Source organism: Aythya ferina, assembly GCF_964211825.1.
Source record: "Aythya ferina genome assembly, chromosome: 13".
NCBI classification, from domain to species: domain Eukaryota; kingdom Metazoa; phylum Chordata; class Aves; order Anseriformes; family Anatidae; genus Aythya; species Aythya ferina.
In genome coordinates, this window is record NC_140311.1 from 13738315 (window position 1) to 13760895 (window position 22581).

At 48.6% G+C, this 22581-nt stretch overlaps 1 protein-coding gene and 1 long non-coding RNA gene across 4 annotated transcripts in view; one reads left to right on the plus strand and one right to left on the minus strand.

Annotated features, from left to right (window-relative positions):
- Positions 1 to 14475, minus strand: part of NRK (Nik related kinase) — a 99531-nt gene extending 85056 nt beyond the window's left edge. The window contains exons 1-2 of one of the 3 annotated variants that reach the window (XM_084534041.1): positions 14264 to 14475; positions 2406 to 2471 (exon numbers count right to left, since the gene is read on the minus strand). Coding sequence is in view for 1 of the 3 variants with exons in the window: in XM_084534040.1 (XP_084390166.1) it covers positions 2406 to 2471; positions 6253 to 6309 (123 nt within the window). In the remaining 2 variants the exon portion in view is untranslated. Of the gene's footprint in view, positions 1 to 2405; positions 2472 to 6252; positions 6493 to 14263 lie in introns of those variants that run through there. The other 2 variants (XM_084534042.1, XM_084534040.1) reach the window with 2 other exon arrangements.
- On the plus strand, positions 11271 to 13172 carry LOC311443699. The gene is made up of 2 exons (XR_014697433.1): positions 11271 to 11942; positions 12040 to 13172. It is a non-coding gene; the product is annotated as an uncharacterized lncRNA (long non-coding RNA).
- Positions 14476 to 22581: the final 8106 nt, after the last annotated feature.

The window sequence follows — 22581 nt, forward strand, 5'->3', positions numbered from 1 at the left end:
CTTCCCCTTTTTAATATCTAATTCATACTTTTCAAAAGGCTGAAGTTGCCACTACTGGCATGTTTACATCCTGCTACTTTGTAAATTGTCAAAAAATCTGCTAGCCTTCAAGCACTTATTATATGCAAATCCCAACTTTATGATGTTTCTAGACAGCTCGAGCACTATGATGAGTACAATTTATACCCCTTCCATGTCATTTAAAAGGACGTGACCTGGAACCAGTCTAGAATGATTCACTAGGAACAATATCCTCCTTCTATAAATCCGTTAAACATTGTTTTCTAAATCTAATGATGAATCTCCAAGTTTTATTTTCATTTTTATGGAGCTGCATACATTAAAACACATAGCCTTATGAGTCATCGCCGGAGCCAACCGAGCAATTTAGTAATTCTGAACACTGTTTATTTAGCCTGAAATAAGCTTTACTTTGATTATGTGCACTACTCTGTGGATCTATTTCTGAATGTATGGAAGATTCTGATGCCTCTGAAGAATAAAAACATGTGCTAATGGCCTGACTATATATGAGGACAACAGGGAATACTGAATAACTTCAATATTTACAATCTCAAGCCTATACTCGACCTAGACAAACTACAAAATGATTCCAGTGTTCCCAATACACTCCATCACTCCTACCATTGCACAGATCAAAGGACATACTATACAGCAGTGAAAAAGCAAAGCAAACACCAGTGCCTAACTTTTTATGGTCCCTTCAGAAGTTCTTGTTTCGCTGCAGCAGAGCTTCCCCACGGTGCCCTCGCTTGCCCTCAGCCCCACCAGCGGCTGGCTCCCCGCGCCCAGCAGTGGTGTTGCAGCAGCTCCGAGATCCACAGCGCTCCTTGCCCAGAGCTGCCAGACCCTGGTCTCGTGTGCTCAGCAGGGAGTAGCCTTTGGGTATAATTTTTAATTTTCTTTGTCAATATTTCTTACGCGTTTTGGCAGCTGACATTCAAGTGAACCACGGGATTGCTTGGAGCATTTTCTTCTGCAGCAGAGAAGCAAGCTTTGCTGCTCCTTCCCGGTGCTGCCATGATTAAGCAGCTGATTCACTCTCAACACCTTTAAATCATTACTAGATTGATTTTTTTACACTGCCAATATAAAATAAATTCAGGCACGAAAAGAAAGGGAACTTGTACAGAGGCTGTTTGGGAACTTTAGGATCTTTTACAGGCATAAATGTCTATGATTCCACCAATTACAGCACCCCTAAATGTTTCCTGGCTTCTGAGCTGCCTGTATGAACCCCTCAATCTCTACCTTCAATTTAATAATACTGACCTCAGTATGTGAATGATAATGTCAGAAACAACGCAGGCTTAATCACAGCAACAGACAAAAAGTTACATGAGAAAGATTGTGCTTCTGACATGAAAAAAACATGTATATGGGAAAGCAGAAACTCCTCAAAAGTGCTTCTGCAGAGGATTTTCCTGAATCTTTGAGAGAGCACCTACAGTTTCAAAATGCAGTCACAGCAGAACTGCCACCAGAGGATGGACTCTGAAGTGTAAGGTGTGTTCAGTGCACTACGGTCAGAGAAAGACAGAGTCCTGCATTTCTGCACGTTAGGGAACCAGTGCAGGAAGGGCTGGCATCGAGGCAAAGCCTCGTGATGCAGGAGCTTGCCAGCAGTGGGGTTTGAGGGAGAAGCAATGCCACACAGCTTCCTCCAGTGCCATCACTCTTCCCTTCTACCTCCAGCGGTCCAGCAGCATGACCTTTTCCTTACTCTTACTTCTCCAAATTGGAGCAAAGCAGGCTCATTTCCCTATTTTATCCCCTCTTACATCACTCTTAGGAAAGGCTTCACAATCAAAGAAAACTTTTCTAGCCTTATTCCTATACCTCAGTCAAAACACACATAGCATATTACGGCACACAAGGTTTAATTGCTGGAATTTGCTGGTAGGCCTGCTTTGGTATCACAGTGACAAAGGTAATAATGGAAGCCAAAATCCTGGTAGCCTGCTCACAGAGCAGGGTTAATTCAGGCGCGTCTTGAAGAATTCTGGTGTTTTTTTAGCCTGTGCTGGGCTCACCACACAATCCAAGCCAAATTTAGCCACGACTGATGTTAATTTGTGCCAGCCGCCTATTAAATAATTTTGAAGAAGAGAAAAATAAGCACAGGACAGAAAAAGCAGGACAGAGGGAAGTCAGTACGAGAGCCAAGGCAGTTATCTGCCCTGTGGCAGAGACATGAAAGTGGGTCAGGAGGAAGGGGCACAGTTTCAAAGCTGACACCATTTTGCACCACGCAGAAGAGACAGCAAGACAAAGCAGGCTATTACTGGCACAAAACTGTCCGGTTTCTGATGGGTGCTCATTTTGGCTTTAGGAAAAAACAGCTTTATCAACAATGGCATCGTAAAATAAAGAGGTGTCCAAACCTTGTAGACTTGTCCATATGTCCCGTTTCCAACAACCTGCACCAGTTCAAATATTCCTGCAGGATCCTGCAAAAAGCAGAAAAAATAACATCATTTGCAGCAGAGCAAACACTTCATAATGGAGCGTAACTGTTCACAATCAAGAAGTCTGTGTGCCACGTCTCCTAATGGCCTCTGTTACACACTAAAGGGGAAATAACCAAAGAACAGTGTAAGAAATAAATTTATATTAAAGTTCCCTGTCAAGTTGCTCAAAATAACTCAAGAGAAGATTGCAGCACGGCAATATGGCAGGTAGAACAAATACATGGAGATGTGTGAAGAATAAAGTAATTCAATTGCTTCAGTTTAGCAGTAGAATAAGGAATAAACCCCACACTTGCTACGCTTTAGAGCACCATGCCAGCCCGCAGGCTCAGCTGCCGTCCTCTGCCATGAAACACTTGGTGTTAGCAGTGTAACAAGGGAGAGAACCTCAACAACAGAACTGGAAGATGCTCTACAAAGCATCTGTGCCTGGCTGCCTTGCAAACGGAAGCCTCTCATCCCAAACAACCTTAACACCAAACACAGGCTGAGAATGGCCAACTGGCCTGTACTGCAAACACAACCCGGTGAGTTTGACCGATGTCCTCAAGTGTACCAGGTGAGCTAATGTACATCCTGCTGGGTTAGCATCAGTTACCCTAAAATCAGCCACCGCAGCACGTGTCCTTCTCCAGCAATGAGGTCTCAAAGCCCTTCAGATTTCAGGAGAACATCCTGTCGCAAGGCACAGGCAAGGGAATGTTCACTCCTGCGTGAGTGAGCGCATTAAGAAATCTGTAGCTCCGGTTAAAACTCACTTGAGAGATTTATATAAAAACATTAAGAACTCAGGAGACCAGTTTCCTGGTTTCTGGCTGAGCCATTTATCAGTCCTGCTCATTTCTTGGGATGATATCATCGAGAGATTTATATGAAATATTATTAGTTCCATGTGTCAGTTTTACCACATCTGTTTCAGCAATCTGTCATGTCAGTTGATGCCTGTTGGTACTGCTGAGGGATGCGATACAGAAAAACAGCCTTTATCTCAGAACTCCAATTTCTATGACCCTGGATGGGAACTATATTTATTTATTTATTTATTTTATGGTACCAGGCTACATCTCCACTCCGCTTATACATTATTCTCTTAATATAAATACTGCCTTCTTCGTATCTCATCTGGAAGTTTTTACTTAGGCAAAGTCCCATTGGAAATACACAGACGCTTTTCTGAGTGGATTCTGCCTTTGCTGGCACGACTGTCATGATAAATGGCAATAGCTTTCGCTGTCAGAGCAACACAACAGAGCCTTCCACAGCTCTCACAACTGAAGGAATTGCTGAGTTCATCTGGTTTGGTCTTTAAGCTAAATGAGTTTTAATCTTATGCTTCCTGGACTGTCAACCTCACAAAACTTATTCTTTATTTTTTAAACGTAATTAGCAATGCATAAATGAGACCAAACCACTTTTGACCTGCCCGCTGCGCTGTACACGGGGCAGTGCAGCCAAACACACAGCGACTCCCGGGACATCTCCCGGACATGGGCAATTCCCCAGGGCACACCACCACGCTGCTTCCTCGGGAGGTGTGGGTGTCGTGCTGCTCCCAAACCTCGCCTGCAGAAAGCAGCACTGCTGAACTAACAGCCGTGCACGGGGCATGAAGCCCAGAGGAAGCTACATTGCGTTTTTCAGCTCCGAGCATGCCACTGTCCTGTCCCTCTCATTTAAGCGACTACTCTGTCCTCCCGCTTTTCCTCTACTCTTACTTATTATGCAAATATAATCATTTCATGTGCCTCAAAATCAGTTTCTCTCTCTCCTTCCAATCAATTTCTTTCTGATTCAGCATCTTAATAGCTCTATCTAAGGTCTCAGATGCTCCGGGGGGGGGGAAAAAAAAGCAAAACCCAAACAATTATCTAAATAAATGTTAGCTTTAACTTCAATACAGCTAAAATCCTCCCCCCTTTCCTTGCTAACCAATTGAGCATTGACCTCACAAGTCTCCACAGCTCCGAGCGCAGCCAAAACACTTGGCCATCTCTCTTTTAATCAGGACGCAGCAGAGAGCTGAGCCTTGTTGAGAGTCATAAAGGATATTAATCTGGGCTCCGACTTTGGTCCTTGGACTGCCCTTGTTTGCCTGGCTATCAGCACTGCATCTTCCGCTGGCAAAGTCTTCCCAACCAGCCAACTTCTTAATTATCTGGGAGTTGGGCATCGCTGTTGATGTAACGCTTCCGCCCAGCTAGCATTTTAGCCCTGCCGTCCGCCCGACCCTTCACCAGCCGGCCCCTGCCAAATTGCTGGGTTCACTTTGACAGATGCCAAAACGCCGGCCCGAACATCCATCACTGTAAGGTTAATTACTGTAAGGCACCGTGCCATATGGCCGGCTACCTGCTTTCTCCTGCAAGCCACGGGCAGAGCACAGCCAGGCTGCTGACCCTGAGGCACCCAGGCCACGTCCACCTCCACGCACAATGCAGAGCCACATGTGCAGCCAGAGCCTGACTGAAACACTGCTCACAACCTCTGCAGCTGAACAACAGGCAGGTGCCTGAAGCCCAGGTTCTTCTACCAGACACCTTGGGACATAGCGTGGATGAACCCGTGCTCAGAAAGCCCATGACTGCCCTTGCTTCTGCCACCTGAGCACCCAGGCAGCCCAGGGAAGGAGAGCTGTGAGGGGACACTGCAGCAACACCTGCAAACCGTGGCCCAAAGCAGCTCTCTCCAGGAAAAGGGGAAGGTGAACACACATCGGGAGTGCCAAGGGCAGCGGGCACAGCTGGAGAGCGACCCACCACAGCCACTGCAACCCTCCCACCACACCTCCTGGTGGCTCACACCAGCCCCAGGAACCCCATAGACGAGGTCAGGGGCAGTCGTTGCTCAGCTCCTGCAGGGCCCAGCCTTGCCTAAGTCCCCTCACTGCTAAGCACAAATCCTGAAGGGAGCACCCAAAGGGATGCCCCAAAGGGACGCCCCCATCCCTCCTCCTGCCAAGGCCAGGACTCCCAGTGCTTTTTTGCCTTTTTTTTTTTTTTGCATGCTGCTTTTGCCACGGAGCCTGCCCGCTGGCTTGAACCACTGCTCTTTTCCAAGCTTACGCCTGTTTCTCTTCATGTATTTGAAGCTAGAAGGTTTATCTGCTAAGCTCAAAGCGAAAACTCGCATTATTTTGTCTTGCTCCTCTGACCAGAGCCAGGTTCAATGCCTGTCTGCCTGGTGCCATCCTCACCAACTTTACTGACCCTGCTGCCTTTCTCCTCCCTGCCTGGTCAGGAACACGCTCCTCGCCATGCAATTTTGTGCAAAAGCTCTTCCCAGCCCTCTTCTGATATTTTTAGCAAAAAACTTGCTTTGGTTTCTCCGTCTGGGGCTGAGTGCGTTTTACCACAGCTGAACTCTTCCCTCTTATTCTGCAGAGAGTGCCCCAGAAAAAAAGAAATAAATAAAAATAAACCAAACAGCGTCGGTGGGACAGGGCTGCTGAGCGAGGGAGCGGCGCTGAGGGGCGTCCCGCGCCACCCGCGGCGTGACACTCCAGCGGGGCGGCTTTAACTTGGACAGCGTTAAAAAGAACGGGAAAACACCACAGCACAGCGATAAAAACGCCAAGGGGGCGACTGCTGCCTCAGCTCTCCCACACCCAGCGCCCAACAGCCCCCGTGCAGGCGTTTTTTCCCCCGACCCCCCCTCAGCTTTTTGCTCCCCCTGCCCCGAGCCCCCTCTGAGGCACGGGGGGCGCCCGCTGCCGGCCGCCCCTTCCCCGCCGCCCCGCTGCCCCCCGGGGCCGCCCCCTTACCCTCAGCGCCGCCAGGTCGGTGCCGTCCAGGCTGCGGGCGGCGCAGTCCCGGGCCATGGCCGTCCCCGAGGCTCGCACCGAGCTAACTAACGGTGCTCCTCAGCCCCGAGCCCCGCGGCGGCCCGGCCGTGCCCCGGCGAGGCGGGGAGGCGGGCATGGCGGCCGCGCCGGAAAGCCCTCCCCAGTCAGCCGCGGCGGCGGAGGAGGGAGCCCCCGGGCCGGGCGGCCGCGGGCAACTTGAGCGGAGACATCGCCTCAGGAGAGCCGGGCGAGGAAGTGACGCGCCCTGACGGGACGGGACGGGGCCGGGACGGGGCCAGCAGGGCGGCCGAGGGGCCCCGCCACGCGTGGGCACCCCACGGGCACGGCGCGGTGATGGCGCCCAGGCGAAGCCCACCCGCGGGCTGCACGTGAGGGGGCTCGGCGCTGCTGCCCTACGCTGTGCTGGTTTGTGAGAGGGAAGGTGAGGGGATGATTCGTCCTCCTGCCCTCAGTCAAACTAAAACTGCACGGACACCAGCTTTCCTGCTGCTGAAGCCCGGCCCTGCAACCGACCCTTTTTTCATTAAAAATCAAGAATCTCAGCCAGGAGCGTGTGTTCTTGTATCGCAGCCCTTTGGGGCAAGCCCACTGCTGGCTTGTTTGCTCCCCAGCCCCATGGCTCAGGGCCACCCTGCTCAAACCCTCAGCTAGGACGGGATCCGTGTGAGGCCCCCGCTGCCAGCACCCCTCAGACCCCCATTGCACTGCCCCACGTGAGGGCACTCTGACAGGGAGACACTTTATACAAGGGTAACAATCCAAATACAAAATAATAAAGAAATCGGAGCAACATCAGGGAACAAGAGGGGAAGAAAGAGCGGTTGCAAGGCAAAACCCCAGTTACACGTCACCGCGATGGACTCGCGCAGCGCTGCTCCTGCACGCGCAGGGAGGAGCCGCGGCGAAGCCCTGCAGCCAAAGCCTGCAACCACAGACCTGAACGTAAAAACCTTTCGGGCGCCTGTGTACATGCAGAGGATGTTTTGTATTAAAAGGGAAGTGCAAGCGCGAAGGGGGAAGAACTTCCTTTGTTTCACCAAAGGAAATGCCATTGTACCCCAGAAGTACGGGGCCGACCCCGAGCTCTGCAGCCCCCCTGCGAGCGGGGCGCTGGGCCCAGGGCAGCGGTGCTAGCGGTGACCGCCCCTGCCAGATGCGAGGCTCGGTAAAGGAAGAGAGTGTTTAAAGCTGAGGCTCGAATTGGCATGCTGGTTGTTTCCTTTGGCTTTGTTTACGCTGGGGTCTCAGCTACAGGTGTGAAGTTGGCAGGAGGAAAAAAAAAAAGATAACCCATAACAGAGCGGGATTTCCGGTCTGCAGGAGATAAACAGCTTCTCGGTTTCAGCCTGAGTTGGACAAACGGACTCTTTTCAGCATTTCTCAATTCTCTGAACTGTAATTTCAGAAAAACTGCTGTTCAGAAAGCCACCCTTCTGAATCTTCTTGAAGCAGCACCCAACGCTGCTTGGGAGCAGATGTCCCTGTCACCATCACGGCTGCCGGTGCCAGAGCCACCCCCAGCAAGCAGTGCCCAGACCTTCCCATATCCAAATCCCAGCTCTACATCAGGGTGCTCACAAACCCCAAAGCCTGAGTTTGGCTCTCTGCTGGGGAGTTAGGAGGCAAATCCCGCATCCAGCTTCTTGGTTTCTTTGCTCCCAGCTTCATGGCAGACTGCCAGAGTCCGGCCCCAGCATGCCTGCCCTCCTCAGATCCCAAATAAAACAGGATCCCTGTAAACTCTGGCACCAAAACTTGCTCCCAGAACTTTAATTTGCAGGAAGGTTTCTGGCCTTCTGTAAGGAAATTGTGTTCTGCCCACACCAGAGGTGCTTGTTCGGCTTGCTGCAGGCTCTGAGGCTGAGGCACCAGCACCCTTCTTCCAGAGCAACAATCAATCCTTCATGTGACTTTTTTTTTTTTTTTGGTATGACCCAGAGATTTCAGACATTGCTTTGGTGTTTCCTTAAAGCACAGCCCTTAGCCAAGAGGCAGCAAAGTGACACAAAACCCCTCAATACCTCCTTACAGACCTCACCTTCCCTCTTTCCCAGAAGCTCTCAGGCTTACTCAGAGAGGAAGGGCAACCTTTTTGCCTGTCTCACGCTTTCAGAAACCATTTTCTCCTCACTTGGTTGCACCAGAACCAAAAGATGAACAGCTGTTAAATGCTGATTACAGAAGAGTCAATGGGTGGCAGCAGCCAGCACCGTATTAGCCCAGCCATCCATCAGCAGGGGCCCCTGGCTGCTGCTTGGATCCAGTACCATTTACAGCCCCATCCTTGGATCAATTTACTGTTATTAATGGTTTTTGTGAAGTCCTGGAGTACAAAATATCTGCTGCTAAAAATCTTCATTTTGAAGGCCAGCCACTAACTTCAAAAGTTGATCGCTCCTGTTCCCAGTTGTAGCATGGTTCCTTGCTACAGGAGGCTTTGGTAGGCTGTCAGGAAGAAGATTACGCATTAAAAACCTGCACAGGACCTTACAGGGCCTGGGTCTGCCTCTGTGTGACTTGGTGCAGTCAGCGCTGCCATCCACACTATGTCTGAGTGCTGTCGGATGAATGCAGAGAAGCAGAGAGCAGCTCCGTCAGGTCACACCTTGGAAAACAGCAGCACAACTTATCTTAGCTGCAGCAAGAACTCTTTGGATCGCAGGGGAAAGTTCTGAGCTTCAGGCCAGGACACCCACTTACTTACATTCCACTTTAGTTAAAAGATGTAAAAACTAATGAACCAAGGCTCCCCCCTCAACCCAGTCTGCTTTTTAATTTCAGTATTTCTATGACCCATCCCTGCCGTGCTTTGAAATCACAGTAAAATGTCTTTGTTTTCAATGGGTTTTTGGATCAGGCTCTGAATATTTCTCATGCCTTCTCCTATTTGAACTAAAGAAAATTCCACTTCATTCCAAACACACTAAGAGGGGGCCAGGAAGCAGCGTCTAAACCTGAATCTGTCTTCAGACTTGCGCTTTGCAGAGGTTCCTGCATTAGGATCGAGGGACAGGATTGCTACCTTTAGCAAACTGGGCATACCAGAAACCCAGACAAACAAAACCAAACAGCCGTTTCCCATACAACGCTCAGGAGCACATACAGTAGTTTTCAGCTCTTTAAAAATTAAATAACTTTTTTCAGTTCCTGGCAGCCGTGCTAGTTTAGCTTCACAGGATATCCAAAACGAGACCGAACAGCTTCCTTCCCCAGCAATTCCTGAATGGATGGGGCGAGTTGGAAAAAGTGCCTCTCACCGCTGGAACCGCAGCCAGGACGTCCACCTCATTTCCCAGGGCACAGCTTAAAATACCGGCCTCCCACAAAACCCACGTTAGCCCCAGTGCCACTCGCTGGGACTCCTGCAGAAATGTATTTTCTTTTCAATTGCACACAAAGAGGCATGCCCTGGGGGCACGTCCCGGAGCAGGAGAAGCCCTTCCCTTGCGGGACCGATAACCCCTCGCTCACTGCCCGACCCCTGACTTCACAGCATTGTTCCAGCTCGGCACCTCCGAGCTTCTCCAGCAGCAGCAGCGAGGCTGCGGGAAGTTTCCCGTTTCCTTCCAGCCCAGCACATTTCCCTGCTGCCCCCAGCAGCAGCCACAGAAGAGACGTAGTTTTGGGCATGCTGATATTCCACATTTCTGGATTCTGGATTCTCAGTTTCAGAGCCTATTGAATCCTCGATTGTGACTTAGTGTTATAATTCACAAATCATACCAATAACCATTTCCTTGCACAAAAGCCATTTCTGTTGAGTTGTCTCTGCATTAGAATTGTTCTTACTCTGATTTTCTTTCCTTTCCTTTGTCGTTGGGTATTTCACCTTGACTATATGCCAGTGCGGGACCTGCATGCTATGGCAACACCAGTGCATGAAGGCTAGCTTGCAAATTTGCAAAATTAAGAACAAGATAATTTATTGAAATAAACTGAACTCATATTTTATATTACTATTGCATATTACTGCTCTCGGCTGAGCTATAGGTTTTTCCCTTCCCTCCTATCGCCTGCAAAGTCCTCTCTCTCTTCATTCAAGCGACGACCACTTTAAATGCCTTGCAAGGAACAGTAGCTATATGTTACTAGGTCATCAGATCCCAATGGGTTTTCTGAATACCATAATGAATTTCAGCCCAACATCTGTCTGCTCTCTGAAACAGATGCAATTATGGGAAAAAATAGCTGCTGCCGCTTCGCAGGCAGATTTCTCAGAAAAAAAAAAAAAAAAGAAAGAAAATACAAAGAAAACTGACATAGCACAATTTAATCACTACCACATTAAGTTTAATCAGTCAAAATATCATGTGGCACACACCCAGTTTCTTCTGTGAAAGAGAGACAAGTTGTGGTGACTTTTCTGACAGACGGAGGTTTTTTGACTTTTAGAAAATCTTGTAGGCACAGCTTTGATTTTGCCAACCAAATGCTAACCTCGGATGACTCAGATCGGGGTTCCCTTTTATCCAAACCACTGAAGTTTAGTGGTTAGCTAAGAGGGAACTTGTATCTGAATCACCCTTGGTTTGGGGGAATTGTCAGATTAAAAACTAAATAAGCAAAAGAAGGGCCTTGGGCTTCAGGGTGGGATGTTTGGTTTGTTTTTTTGTCCCCTTTCACCCCAGAGGAAAGAAAAATCCAGCAACTATGAAAGTGGGGACGACTTTCATGTACTTACAACACCAAAAAAATTAACTTTGTCCTATCTGCTTAAACTTCTCAATGTCATGTGTCAGTCTGGGTACAGTCTCAGTAAATCAACCAGACTTTTTCAGTCGTGTTGCAAGCCTAGCTTGTGCCTCACAAAATTACACAATTTTAAGCTCATCTTTAGCTACAAAAAAAGCCTACCTCATTGCTCAAGTCCCTGTTACACATCTGCAGTTCCCAGGCCCCCTGCTTCTCCTTTCTTAGAGGGGGGAAAAAAGAAAAAAAAAAGAGTAAAAGAGGAACTGTAATTTATGAGCCCTCATCCAGCCCTGTGGAACAAAACCTGCCCTCTGTGACCTATTAGACATCTTCAGTAAAGTCTCCTCTATTCTCACTCCAATTTCCATGTAGTTCCAAGTTGCTTTTCATCTCGGTACTTCGTCAACTTTGAACATTTCAAACGCACTTGGATGCCCCAATGCAGTGCCTGAGCCTTTTAAATCCTCTTCTGTTCCTCAGGGGAAATGGAGTCCCGTCTTTGGGAGGCTGCCTTTTTTGTGTGTGAGCCTGCTGGATGGGGAAGGCGAGGGGAAGCTCATATGAGCCTCGAGCAACAGTGTCCTCTTCCAACACTAACTCATGAATAAGTCTGTGCCTTTTCCTGTAGATCCTTGCCAGTCCTATCTAAACATTCTCTATCTTTGTATATTAATAACCAGCACACAACTTCCAGCCAAGTTTCGATGCTGTCTGCACCCCTGTGCTCGCTCCAGAACAGGCAGCACAGCTCTCGGGAGGCTCCAGCGGGATTTCCACCGCACGGGAAAGCCGGGGGTAGGTGCAGTCGCCTTGCGGCTGCACAGTGCAGCTGTCAGCTGAGACTGTAAATGCTTTAAAATTTGAATTTGACAGGTTGTTCAGTGGCTTGGGAAGAACGGGAAGCCCCTGTACATCTGCCAGTCATTCACCGACACTTGGTCATGGAAGCGCTGTGGGTAAGGAATGCGACCGTGGCAGAGGTTCGAGACTGCATTCACTGTTTTTAACCAATAACTTGGAACAAATACTAAATAATCTCTGCTTTGTTCGCAGGGCCCAAAGAGGCCATGAACATCCTGGTGCTGTGCTGTGGCTGATGGGACTGTGGCTGCATAAACAGAGAAGTCAGACTCTCCCATTTGGCTTCGGCGAGATGGATGCTGGAACTGCAGCTCCAGTTCTGCTCTGCATGTTACAGAAAGATGCTGAAGGCTTGGATTTAGCACAAGGAAGTGGCACAAAAATTAACAACCCAGGACAAAATGGCTTATTGTGCCTATCTTAAAGAGCTAAAGCTCTCACCTTATTAAAAAGAGAAATGACTTGATATTTTCTCCTAAGGATTTTTCCTTAGCAACTACTTGAATCACAAAAGACATAATGAGAACCAGTAGCTGAAGCAGAAACTGGGGAAAAAAAAAAAAAAAAAAAAAAAAAAAAAAGGCAGAAACAAAGGCTCCACATTTTGACAGACCAGTTGGTTTCCATTTCGCCTGGGTCTCTCTTTCTGCTTCCTAGAACCAGTGCAGGAGCGCTCAGACCTCCCCAAGTTACAGATGTTTTCATCAGCCTCTGAGGCTGCTTCCCTGGTGCAAAGCCATCCTGCCCATGCACCCAAGAGGCTGCAGCAGCACCCAGGAAACCTTTCCCCTCCAGAGGCTGCCTGGCCACTTCCCAGTCGCAGCCGAGCCCAGAAGCGGCACCCCACCGCGTCTGTGGGCTCAGACTTGCAGCAGGGGATTTAAACCAGCTTCCCTTTTCACAGCAGCTTAAGTTCTTTAAGGAGGTTAGCTCCATAAACCAATTAAGCATCTTTAAGTCCGTCAGCCCTCGTACCTGCTCCGAGCAGTCTACATGCTGACATTGCTTTAAAGAGCAAAAGCTGATTTCACCCGGCTGAGACCTCTGCGCCGACGAGGTCACAGGCAGCAGCCCCAAGCTCAGCCCAGGATCCCTGTGACCCACACCCGGGTGCTCTGCCCCAGCAGATCCCTTCTGCCAGCAGATTCTTACAGGTTTGGAAGAGGCCAATTTCCCCTTTCTTTCTGTGCTTGTCAAAAGCTGCAGTTGTAGGTTATACAGTAATAGGTAGCTTTACACACTCGTAAACCTTGCACACTAAGTGTTTGGGAAAAACAGCTCTTTCCCTCGTTTCCACACCAGCGTGGTAGCACAGGCAGGCACAGCTGACGTGTCCAGCAACACATCCCAGAGGGCAGCACAGTCACCCCTCGAGTCCCACCCCAATTCCTTATCTGCCCTTTTTCCTTTGGATTAGTCAGCTCCACCAGGAGGACAACACTAGGACAGCCATCTGATATCCGAACACGAAAGCTTACAGTCAAGGCTCTGAAGCAGTTTTTTGTTGTTGTTTTTAAATAGGCAAATTAGCAATAACCTGAAAGCCAGAAAACCACATCGTAAGATCTTTTGCGAGCCTATCACCAGCCCCCTTTGTTTCCTGTAGGACATATCTTGCATAGCTATATCCAATTACGTATAAAGCAAATAGATTTGCATTATATACATGTAAATAAAATTACTGTGCACCTCCTACACGCTGTAACTGTCATAGACACTTTTTAGGCAGTTAATAACCACACATCATTATGCCCTATTAAATACAGCTTTAACTCCTGCCCAGGCAGGACAGCAGGCCGCGATAACAATGCGGTTCTGTGAACAGTTGTGGATTAGCATTTGGTGACCACTGGATCTTCTCTGTGATTAAAAATCCCTGCCAGCTGCCCAATCTGCCTTTGTCAGTAAACTCTGCATCATTTTACAGCAATAAAAACACAGTTCGCCCACTCACTTGAGGTCAGTCACATGCCTGTGACTGAAAAGGAGCATTTACCCGGGCATTACGCGAAGGGCAGACCCGCTCCATTACTCTGGAGCTGCTATTGCCATTGCTCATGTACAAGGTCACTCTCTGTTCCTGCTGGAGCAGTGAGATACGGGTGTTTGCTCCGAGGTTGCTGCCGTCTCCGCCAGGCCCACAGAGTGCCTCATCCATCGGCCCAGCACCCAGGAGGGGCCCTCTGGACGAAGCTGCCCCAAGGAGGATGTGGCAGCTGGGGGCTGGATCCTCACACCAGCTTTCTATGATGAGCCCTGTCCTAGGCAGGCCCTGGGTGCAAGTCATCTCCAGACCCATAGCTCTAGCCACAAAATTTTCCAGCCTCAAATTCTCCCCACACAGGAAGCACCTCGGCATTCCCTCCCCTCCCTGCAAACATCAGCATTTCCTACAAACAGTGTTTTAGAAACCTACCCGCCTTTCAGATCAAAGCTCCCCAAGGCCACACAGCTCCAAATAAACCCCTCATCACAGAGTTGGTGCCTCCAGGCCCAGAGCAGGGCTGGCCTGCAGGACACAGGGCCACTGCCTGACACCAGGCTCCTCACCAGGCAGGGACACAGCTGGCTGCAGGGAGGTGACACAGGTGTGGCTGCTTTGTGCCAGCTGCCTCTTAACAGAGCCTTTGCTGGGCCTTTTCCTTGCAGCTCCAAGAAATGCAGTTGGGGGCTGTGGGGCCTTTTGTGTGAATTACTGACAGCTGAGAGCCTCACGCAGCAACACCCTCCACTGCGGCCCATCAGCCTTCCTCCAAGGCTTACTGCTCAATTAATTTGTAGCCGTAACCAGAGGATGGCCCTCTCTGGGGCCCTCTCCAGATGCACTCTGGTCCCACACAGGGTAAAATCCTTACAGAGACATTGCAGGCTGCGATGGGACAATATTTGTGGGTTATTCTGGGGTTTTGGTCAGCCCAGTGCTGCTCCCATCCTGCTGTGCCCCTGGCAGGGCTGTTTAGGATGCTGCATGGGGCTGGCAGGCTGTTCTGGCTGTGCTTGCAGTACCACCAGTGCTCTGTGTGCTTTCTGTTCTTCACTCCACTCGCTAATCCTGAAGATGTTCCTCGTGGTGCCAGCAAGCACACACACACACACAATGCCTTGCTCTCTCACACACACCTTTCCTGAGCTCTGTGCTTTTACCACTTTGCTTTGAAGCCCTAACATCACCTTCATTTTATTATTATTATTTTTTTAACTTTAATTTAAAAACCAAACCAAACCTGCAGATTAACTCTGCAATATCGAAGCCTTTTGTTCTTGTTTTCTGGCCTTGGGTTACCCCACGGAGATCGATTGCTGCCTTTCCTGTGCGGACACGTTGGCCGGCTCAGCCAGATAACTGCTGCGTTGTGTGCCTGGCTGGGGCTGCTCACGTGCCTGTGAACAATGCAGCAAAGGTCTGTGTTTGTGTTCCCATTCGCTTTTCTCTTCTTGGCTTATTTGGATGATTCTCCCACACTGATGTTAGCAGCTTTTTCAGTCATATTTAATCCCCTCTGTGGCCACCTCCACTTTTCCAGTGTGTGTGCTGGTATTAGACTGCCGGTTACCCTGTCCTAATTTCCATGTTACAACTGCTGGGAGGATAACCCAGCAGTTATCTTTTTTATCATTTATCTTTTTTTTTTTTTTTTTTTTTCTTTTTTTTTTTTTTCCCTTTGCTATGTCCTTTTGTATTGTTTGTTCTTCATCTAGATTGGGAGGGCCTGCAAGTCCTTTCATGACTATTATTTTTTCCACATGTCCAAGCTCAAACTGAGAATTAGTAAGCTTCCAGGGCTGATCCTGACTTGGCCAGCGTTTCTACTGCATTTTTCTTTTTAACCTTTTGAGAGCACTTTCTGCAGTTTTGCCTTCCTAACTTATCAGATATGAGACCAGAGGCAGCAGGGCTTGGTCAAGGGCCAGGCCCTAGGGTGACTGCACTGGGGCCCATTGCAAAGATGTAGCTTAACAGAAAGGGAACTGAACTTCAGTCAAGCTGAAACCTGCTTGCATTTGGGGTCAGGAAGGGAGATTCTGGCCATTACACTGTCACTTTTGTGGTTTTTTACAGTGCAGCTCAGCCTGGGAAGTTTTGGTTGGCTTGAGTAGGGAACATGGTTTCAGCTCATGTCTTAAAATTTGGTGAAGTACCTAATATCTTACCCAAGTAAAATCTGGGTGGGAGGCATGGTTTTCTACTTCAGATGTCAAACTGAAAACACGCCTGGTAACTCCCCTCTGTGTTAGAAGGAACCACAAGTTCTGCAAAGCCACAGTGCATAAACCAGTGTAGGTACAGAAGCACAGAACCTGCAGCACACTGGTATTTTTTTTATCCTCAGTAGAAGCTGTTGGATCAACTGAAGTCAAATGCTCAGTGTTATTACCATCTTCCTTTAAAGCTGCTCAGATTAATGGGACAAACTCTCATTCAGAGGAATCGGGTACAGATCCCCTGTGACTACACTGCCTTGACTCTGGCTGTAGAGTAGTACAAATTACAGCAGAATATCATTATTAATTTCAGCTGTCCCCTGTTCTGGCAAATTATCATTCATCTCCCAAAATGGATATCTCAGCTGGAGGCCTTTATTTTATCATCTTAGTGTAAAAAATCCTCACTGCTTCCTCCCTCCAAATTAGCAGCCTGTGGTTTCTCTGGGGAAGTCGATCTCGGGCGTAGCGCTGTGACTTAGGCTTGACTAATAGCACCAAGACTAGACAAGGCACCAGAGCGTTTTCACCTTCCAACACATACCTGAAATCTCTCACCAGGTCCTTGTCTGCCTGCTCAGGACTTAGTCACTTCCTCCGCAGCCTGTAGGGAAGAGAGCAAAATTAAAGAAATGTTGCTGTTTTCTGGCAAAGCCCACAGTCAGTGGCTTGCTGCTCACTCGTGTGCCGAATCAGGGAGCTGCCTAGCGTGGTGCTGTGCAAAGTATGAGTTAAGCATCAGGAGAAGCACGGAGCATCTGCGATGGGCTCTGTGGGTTCAGCAGTGATGCCCCACTGAAGTGGCTGCTTACCTGAGCTTGTGTTGCCTCAATTACTGTGTGGAAACATGCCTTCCACATCACAGTTTTCAAGTACAATTTAAGAAGCTTGTAACTTTGTACAAGCTACAATGGTCCCGAGTAGGTTACTTGGTGATGCTTGAGTCTAATTTTGACATCGTGGTTTTACCATCAGCGCCAGTCCCAGGGTATTTGATGGCTCAGGGTGGGTAGGAACTGTGAAGTTTGGTGCGGTTTTGGGGCCAGCATGGCCTGGTGGAGGGCTACTGAAATGCTACTGAATAGGCCTCTTCCAAACCTGTAAGAATCTCCTGCTGGGGAGCAGGCAGCCCGTGAACCCCTGTGCCTGGGGTGCTGGCCATTCAACCCGTTGCGTGCCAGAGCTGGGCAACAATTTGGTCTGTGGGGGTGCTCTAACCTCTTTGCTGAGCGAAGGGAAAAGGCTGCCAAAGGGGAAACCACCCCAAGATCAGCCGATCCTGTCACAGAGAAGGGGCCCTCAGGCAGCACAGCTTGGGGTGCTGGGATGATGGACGATGGGTGCTGTGCTTCCCCTGAGCTCCAGCCCCACCGGGCACCCTGTGAGGTGAGCCTCAAGCATCCCAGGCAGGCACAGGGGTTTGTCCCCCCCTGCCCATGCCTGCCTCGGCTTCTGTCACAGCCCAGCACAACCAGTGCTTTCCCTGGGCTCTCGTGGGGAAGTCTGTGCTGTATAGTCTTACTGTAAAATAACAAGGCAGGCTTCTAAAGTCAGGAAGTGTCTCCGACAGTCTCCTGTGCTTTTGCTATAATTGCTCCGCATGCTCCTCTGACAATTCCTGTGACCTTATTTCTCCAAAAAAAAGGGGAAAAAAAAAGGAAAAAAAAAAATATAAAGAGAAAGCAACTCCCATTATCCCTCAGGTCTCAGCAGAGCTCTCCACACACTGAAGGAGAAGCAGAGGCTGCCAGCTCTGTATCTGGAGCTCTTCTCGTACGTGTTTGTTAACCCTCAGGGTATGATGGATGCTGAGAATTACTCTTTCACAACATTTGTTTGGCTGCCAAAAAGGAAAAATGATTAGCAGCTCAAAGGTTACACCGCTGCGTTTTGCAAGAGGAGCGCTGGTCGTGGGCTGCTGCCGTTTTGCTGACTGCGGAGATGAAGCCGCGCTGCGCAGCTCCTGCTCATCCTCACACCCGTGGTGTAGGCTTGGAGATTTCCAATACTGCCCTGCAGACACGTCCTCTCCTCCTCCCATGGAAGGCAGCTCCCCTTTTGGCCATATAAATGCACCCAGCATTATACTGCACACTCCTGGCTGCCACAATGCTGCTTCAATGCCTTCTTCAGGGAGCTGGGTATCTTAAAGACAGGTGGGGTGATGAGTTTGTAGCATACAGTTACTAGGTTAAGAAAGGGAGTTAGAACAGGTTTCTGAATTAATTCCTAGTATTGTTCCTGTTATTAGTCCCTTATAGCCTCTAGTTGCACGTCTGCTGGGGGCAGAGCTGTCCAGGTAGGCTTTAGCTCTGGTTGTGCCAGCATTTTGCAGCTGGGGGAGTCTGCCAAGGTCAAGCCAGGCCCACCACATCCATGGCTGCTCTCTTTTGAGAGAGGGCTGCTGTGAGCTGCCTGAGCACTCAGACACCCACACCTGCACCGCTCTAGGCCTTTTGCAAGGAGCAATTGTCCTGACGGGCGGCTGAAACTTCTGGCCCTGGATCGACGCCTTCCTCGCAGACTGGCACCACCACATCGCAGATGCTCGTTCTGTTCGTTATGCTGATCGGTGTTAGTGATGGAGTTTGAACTTTGTTCAGATTTTCCCCGAGTTTGGCAGCGAGGAGCCAGAGCTCTGATGTGGGTTCAGACTGGTCATTAGGTATAAATTACCTCTCAGCCCGATTTTTCCCTACTGTCTCCTTCTGCCAATAATTTGTTGCAGCGCAGAGATTTCCAGTTATCTCCTCTTGTCAGTCTGTGTCCTTCCAAAACCACTTTATTGCCAGCGACTTGCAATAAAGGCTTCTGCCTTGTCACCTCTTGCAGGGAGCCGCTGGTCCCAGAGGGAGATGTGGCCGTCAGCTCTGGGAGGGCTCTCCCACATCCTCCAAAATGTGTAATCCACCTCCAGGACATTCAGAGGGTGCCTGTGCAGATGGGAACAATTTTTTTTTTTTTTTTCTGTTGGTTGAGAGAAGATGTGGCCATAGGGCAATCTGCTGTGAAATCACCAGTTCAGTCCAGGGACTGTTATCCACTGGGCAGAGCTCGGGACTGGGGGACTGGGGGCAAATCCCCAGCTCTGCTGGTGGCTTTTGGTAGGATCTTGGGCAAAACAGCTCCCAGCCCTGTTCTTCATTTCCTAAAGAGAGGATGAAAACATTTCCCCAGCCCAGTTAGGCGTTCAATTGTTTCATGATCATAAAGCCTTTGATATCCTTTAATCAAAGAGCTGTTAAGGGTTTTAGAAGCTGTTATTATTTGTGGAGTAAATGCTAATTTTCTGTGCACAGCCTACACGGACCATGGATTCTAATATTATCTGGGGAGTAAGTATTAAATGTTCCCTCTTAGGTGCTGGCAGAAGTTACCTTTAAGCCTCATACACATCCTGATTAGAGTACATTGTACTTTAAAAGCTTCTTCACATCTCATTAGACCTTCTCCTCTTGAGCCGTCTCATAAGAGGCTAATTTACATTAAGGCTAGGCCACGTCAGGGTCTGGATTTCTCATGAAAATATGTCTTGGTAGTAAAAGCAAAGCCCCTTGCGCTCCCTGCATGAGAATCACTAATGCTGTCCTCGACATCATAAATCCCAGGGCCATGCTCTGAATCCCAAATAATTTGGATGTATATAGAACCGAGACGCACGACTCTTCCTTTGACAATTCTCATTTCCACCTTGGCTTGCCTGCGCTGCTGCATTAAAAGAGGGCACCAGAGGCTTTTAAAATTCCTGTGTACAGTACAAGCACCGTCTTAATGGGTGCTTTGCTCTCTAGCCATCACCCAGTGAAACAGTGGAGCCTGTGAGCACGGTGGGTGCCCCCCCAGACTCGAACATAGCCCTGTGGGGCTGTTGGCTCTGATGGGTTCAGCAGGCGCTGCCGGTGCTCGTGCTCCTGCAAACCACTTTGCATACCCACGGTGGAAACTTGCAGTCAGGAAAGCATTTATCACCCGCTGCTGTGTAAAAAGGAATTATTTCACAGACTGGAAAGAAATTGCAAAACTCGGGCAGTGTAAAATACATTGTTCTGCCTTTGTGTTTGTCCTGAAGAGGAGAAAGCTCTTAAAACCTTGCAAAGCCAATTACACTTTATCGAAATGAATTACAGGAGTTGCTTATAAAATACCTACCATGAGGATGTGGCTCAGCTTGACAAACTGTATTTTTATTATTATTATTTATTTGTTTTTCCGCTTGGCCTGTAGCTGTACAATGATATTGTAATGAAGCATAAATGCTGACAGGTCATGTTCTGCTTCCATTGGCAGTGCTACTGTTTTATATTTAAATGACAAATATCTTGGCAAAGCTCGGTAACTTTTACTTTACATTTCTTTCTTTCAGACATTGTTTTATACCTCTCTGGAGTGGCCTTATTAACCTCTGAATTCCTCCAGTGGCACCAAAATGATCAAATGTCCTTTTGCGGTAAGCAAGGCAAAGCTGTCCTCCATTCACCATCAGGAACACTTCATGCCATTCCTTTAGGGAAGCAAAGTATCTTTCAGCAACAAGAAAATGTAGATCAACATCGTTCTTTGTGTTTGCCCGAACGTGACATGCCATAACTTTCCAGTTTTGAATTCTGCTTTCCTCCTGTAACACACAACAGGTTCCAAAATCACGTATTTTTAATGTTTGCTGTGCTAACTGATGCCAGAAAGGAACTATTTGAATCACTGTTATGAAATTTTAAAACCTTAAATACTTCCAGGACCATGGGGGAAGGGGCTTCTATGTATTTTTCAGTATTTTATGAGCAAGTAGACCAACGACTGCATTAAACAAACACCACCGTAATGCTCACACACTCACCCCAGGAGCTGTCATTTCCCACAGCCCTAACCAGCACAGCGACGGTGGCAGTATTTGCAAGAGCTGAGGACCAGGGCTAATTCCCAAGGGCTTCTGATAAGATCTGGCGTAACTGCAGAGGAACAGCAGGCTCTGGCTGTGGCTGCAGTGCTCAGCAGGCTGCAGGAATGAGACCCCTGGGGATGGCACCGATGCAAACTGATACAGTCCCTGGGTTGTGAGGTTTGCCACCCACTTTCCTCTTAACCCAGGGCCATACTGACTGGTAATGCACGTCCCGTGGACCGTAGCAGTTTGGTTTGCTGGAGAGCCTGAAGGAGAAGCTGTCCTCCCCGTGACAGCATGCGTTGCACAGCACAAACCGCTCACCCCCACGCTGCTCACCGGAGGTGATCGATCTAGTAACACCTCAGGCATCACGTCTGAGTTTCAAACCCACAGGACCAACACAAGGCATCAGTTTCCACTTTGTGGGGGATTTCCACACACATAAGCTGAAACTTCTTTTGAAAAAACAAACAAACAAAAAACAGGAAAATTTTCCATCCAGTGGGAATTGCAATATAATTAAAAAAGGATCACAACAAGGGGTTCGAAGCAAGTGAGCTGGCTAGAAATGGCATTTTTCTGGGGAGCTTTGCCCAACATCCGTCGTATAGCGGACAAACATGATACATTCATGCAAGAGCTGTCACTGTGCTATACAGAATCAGCATTTCTGCCTGGAAAACACTTGGACATGACCGCTCTCTTCTTCCTCTCCCCTCTCCACACTCATTCCCTGGCCTCCCAGTAACTTTGCAGCCCCGGTACAAACCTCGAAGGGGAGCAGCTGCACAAAACGCTGCAGGGAGGTGGAGGTGCCCTGCAGGTACTTCTAACCGAGCCCGTGGGGTAAGCTCCCAGTCTCCCCAATGGGACACGAGAAAAAAAACATTGTTCTCTGTCTGCCACTGAGCTCCCAGAGAGATGTTGGTGCCAGGCCAGCAAGCACTAACGAGTCTCTCTCCTGTGAGCAGGACTGTGAGGGCCGCCAGCTGTCCTGCCGTAACACCAGTGTCCCTTCAGGGACCGAAATGAGAAAAGCTCCTCCGAGGCCCTTCACCAGGGCACAATTCTAAAAGCAGCTAAATACCACGGTTTCTGGCACTGGTCTACGAACTACTCTTCTAGGTCCCCGCTCAGTTAAGTATTTCTCACTGAATTAAGGGGAATTTAAGTATGTGCTTATGCCTTTGCATGAACAAAGGCTGCTGAATCAAAAGAAACTGCTGAGAGTGGAGTAGAAGCCCTTAAAAATCACATGGGTTTTGTTCTAAAAGTATCTGTTATTTATTCCCAAGTCCTTATCTTGTTTATAACAAAGAAATGCACAAAATTCCTTTCCCAAGGCTGGACAGTCCTGGAGCACATCCGCACCAAACGGGGACAAAAATAAGCTTGATTTTAGACAGATTAAATAAGCAAGCAAGAAAATCTCCTTACTTCTCTCTGCCCTCTTTGACTTTTTTTATTTCTCTGTACACAGCAAACCTGGCTTTGTGGCCTTATGCTAAGTCTGCTGAATTTGATGGAGCTCTTTCTGCTGGATTGAACGGGTTTTGGAGCAGGCCTTGTAGACGGAAGACAGCAGCATTTTTATACAGCTTTCTCATCTGGTTTCTAGAGAAAGGAATATTACATTATTGAAATACTGG